This window comes from Microtus ochrogaster, assembly GCF_000317375.1.
Source record: "Microtus ochrogaster isolate Prairie Vole_2 chromosome 14 unlocalized genomic scaffold, MicOch1.0 chr14_random_1, whole genome shotgun sequence".
Lineage (NCBI taxonomy): Eukaryota > Metazoa > Chordata > Mammalia > Rodentia > Cricetidae > Microtus > Microtus ochrogaster.
The window spans coordinates 16,182,801-16,184,189 of NW_004949096.1; the positions used below are offsets into that span (position 1 = coordinate 16,182,801).

Genomic DNA, 1,389 nt, shown 5'->3' on the forward strand with positions numbered 1-1,389 from the left:
ATCACTTCCACGTCTATTCAGATATGAAATGTGCTGTCAAAACTAGGCAGTCTGTTTTTTGTTTTGTTTTGTTTTTTGCTATTACAGGTATGAAAAATATTTAAAGGAAATTACTTTATTATTTGATATGGGATTCCCCTCTGTATGCTGTGAATATGTTTTATTGCTATTGATTAATAATGAAGCTGCTTTCTGCCAATGGCTTAACAGAGTAAAGCGAAATGGAAAATCCAAACAGAGATATATATATAGAGAGAGAGAGAGTAGGCAGAGTCAGAGAAATGTGGTTGCCAGAGGAGAAAGACGCCCAGAACTTTACCAGTAGACCACAAGCCTCGTGGTAAAATATAAAATAATAGAAATGGGTTAATTTAAGATGTAAGAGCTTAAGCTATTGGCAAAACAGTATTGCAAATAATGTCGATTCTGTGTGATTATTTTGAGTCTGGGCAGCCAGGAACGAAAGAGCAGTCTCCGCCTACAATTGTTTGTTACCAAGTACTTCTCTTCCTTAGTCTACTCAAGGCGCTGAAAATGAACCCTAGGACTCTGCATGCTGAGCTCACTGAGCAGCCCCTCCCGCCCAGATTCAGTCACCTCCACCTACAAAGCAATCACTGTTGATATGCTCTGTAAACTTACTGAGCAACTGGCACAAACTAGAATTGTGATAGGACAGCAGTTGAAATCATTAAATGGAACTTTATTAGTCTAAATAGACATTAATGAGTTTAATTTACTTATTTACTGCTTTCTTATAGGTGGATTCACCAATGAACTTGAAGCATCCCCATGACTTAGTCATATTAATGAGACAAGAAAATACAGTTAACTACCTCAAAGAATTAGAGGTGAGGCAACTGGACATAAGATGCACAGCTGAAACGTCTACCTCTTAAGAGCCGATCATGTTCAAAGAACCAGAACATTTCATTAAGCCCAATTCCTGTGACTTTTATAGGAATACAGTTTTAGATCTTGCTTTGAGGTGGGGTTTTTCAAAACAATTAATTTCTCAAATTACTTTGTCAAAGCGGAGTGTGTGTGTGTGTGTATGTGTGTGTGTGTGTGAGAGAGAGAGAGAGAGAGAGAGAGAGAGAGAGAGAGATCAGGTAATTTGCCCCACACAGTTTTACACATGTATGTAATACATACTGACTACTCCCCCCCATACTACCTCTGTCTACACTCATTCTCTCCATCAAAGTGATTTGAGTAATGGAGGCACAGAATATCCTGGTGGAGGTATCAACCTAATTCTCCTTCACTTTTCCTAGAATAGGGTCTGTATCATTGCTCCCATCCCCACCCCAGTATGTGCTAGGTGCTCTCTGGAGAAGAGGACTGTGCTCCCATCCCCACCCCAGTATGTGCTAGGTGCTCTCTGGA

The 1,389-nt window shown here is 39.9% G+C and overlaps 1 protein-coding gene across 4 annotated transcripts in view; it reads left to right on the plus strand.

The window, feature by feature from the left end:
* The window catches only part of Ttc17 (tetratricopeptide repeat domain 17), a 115,702-nt gene that overhangs the window by 21,554 nt on the left and 92,759 nt on the right, over positions 1-1,389 (plus strand). For all 4 annotated transcript variants that reach the window (XM_005364116.2, XM_005364117.3, XM_013352726.2 and 1 more), the window contains exon 2: positions 762-851. In XM_005364116.2, the coding sequence (XP_005364173.1) occupies positions 762-851 (90 nt within the window). The remainder of the gene's footprint in view (positions 1-761; positions 852-1,389) is intronic.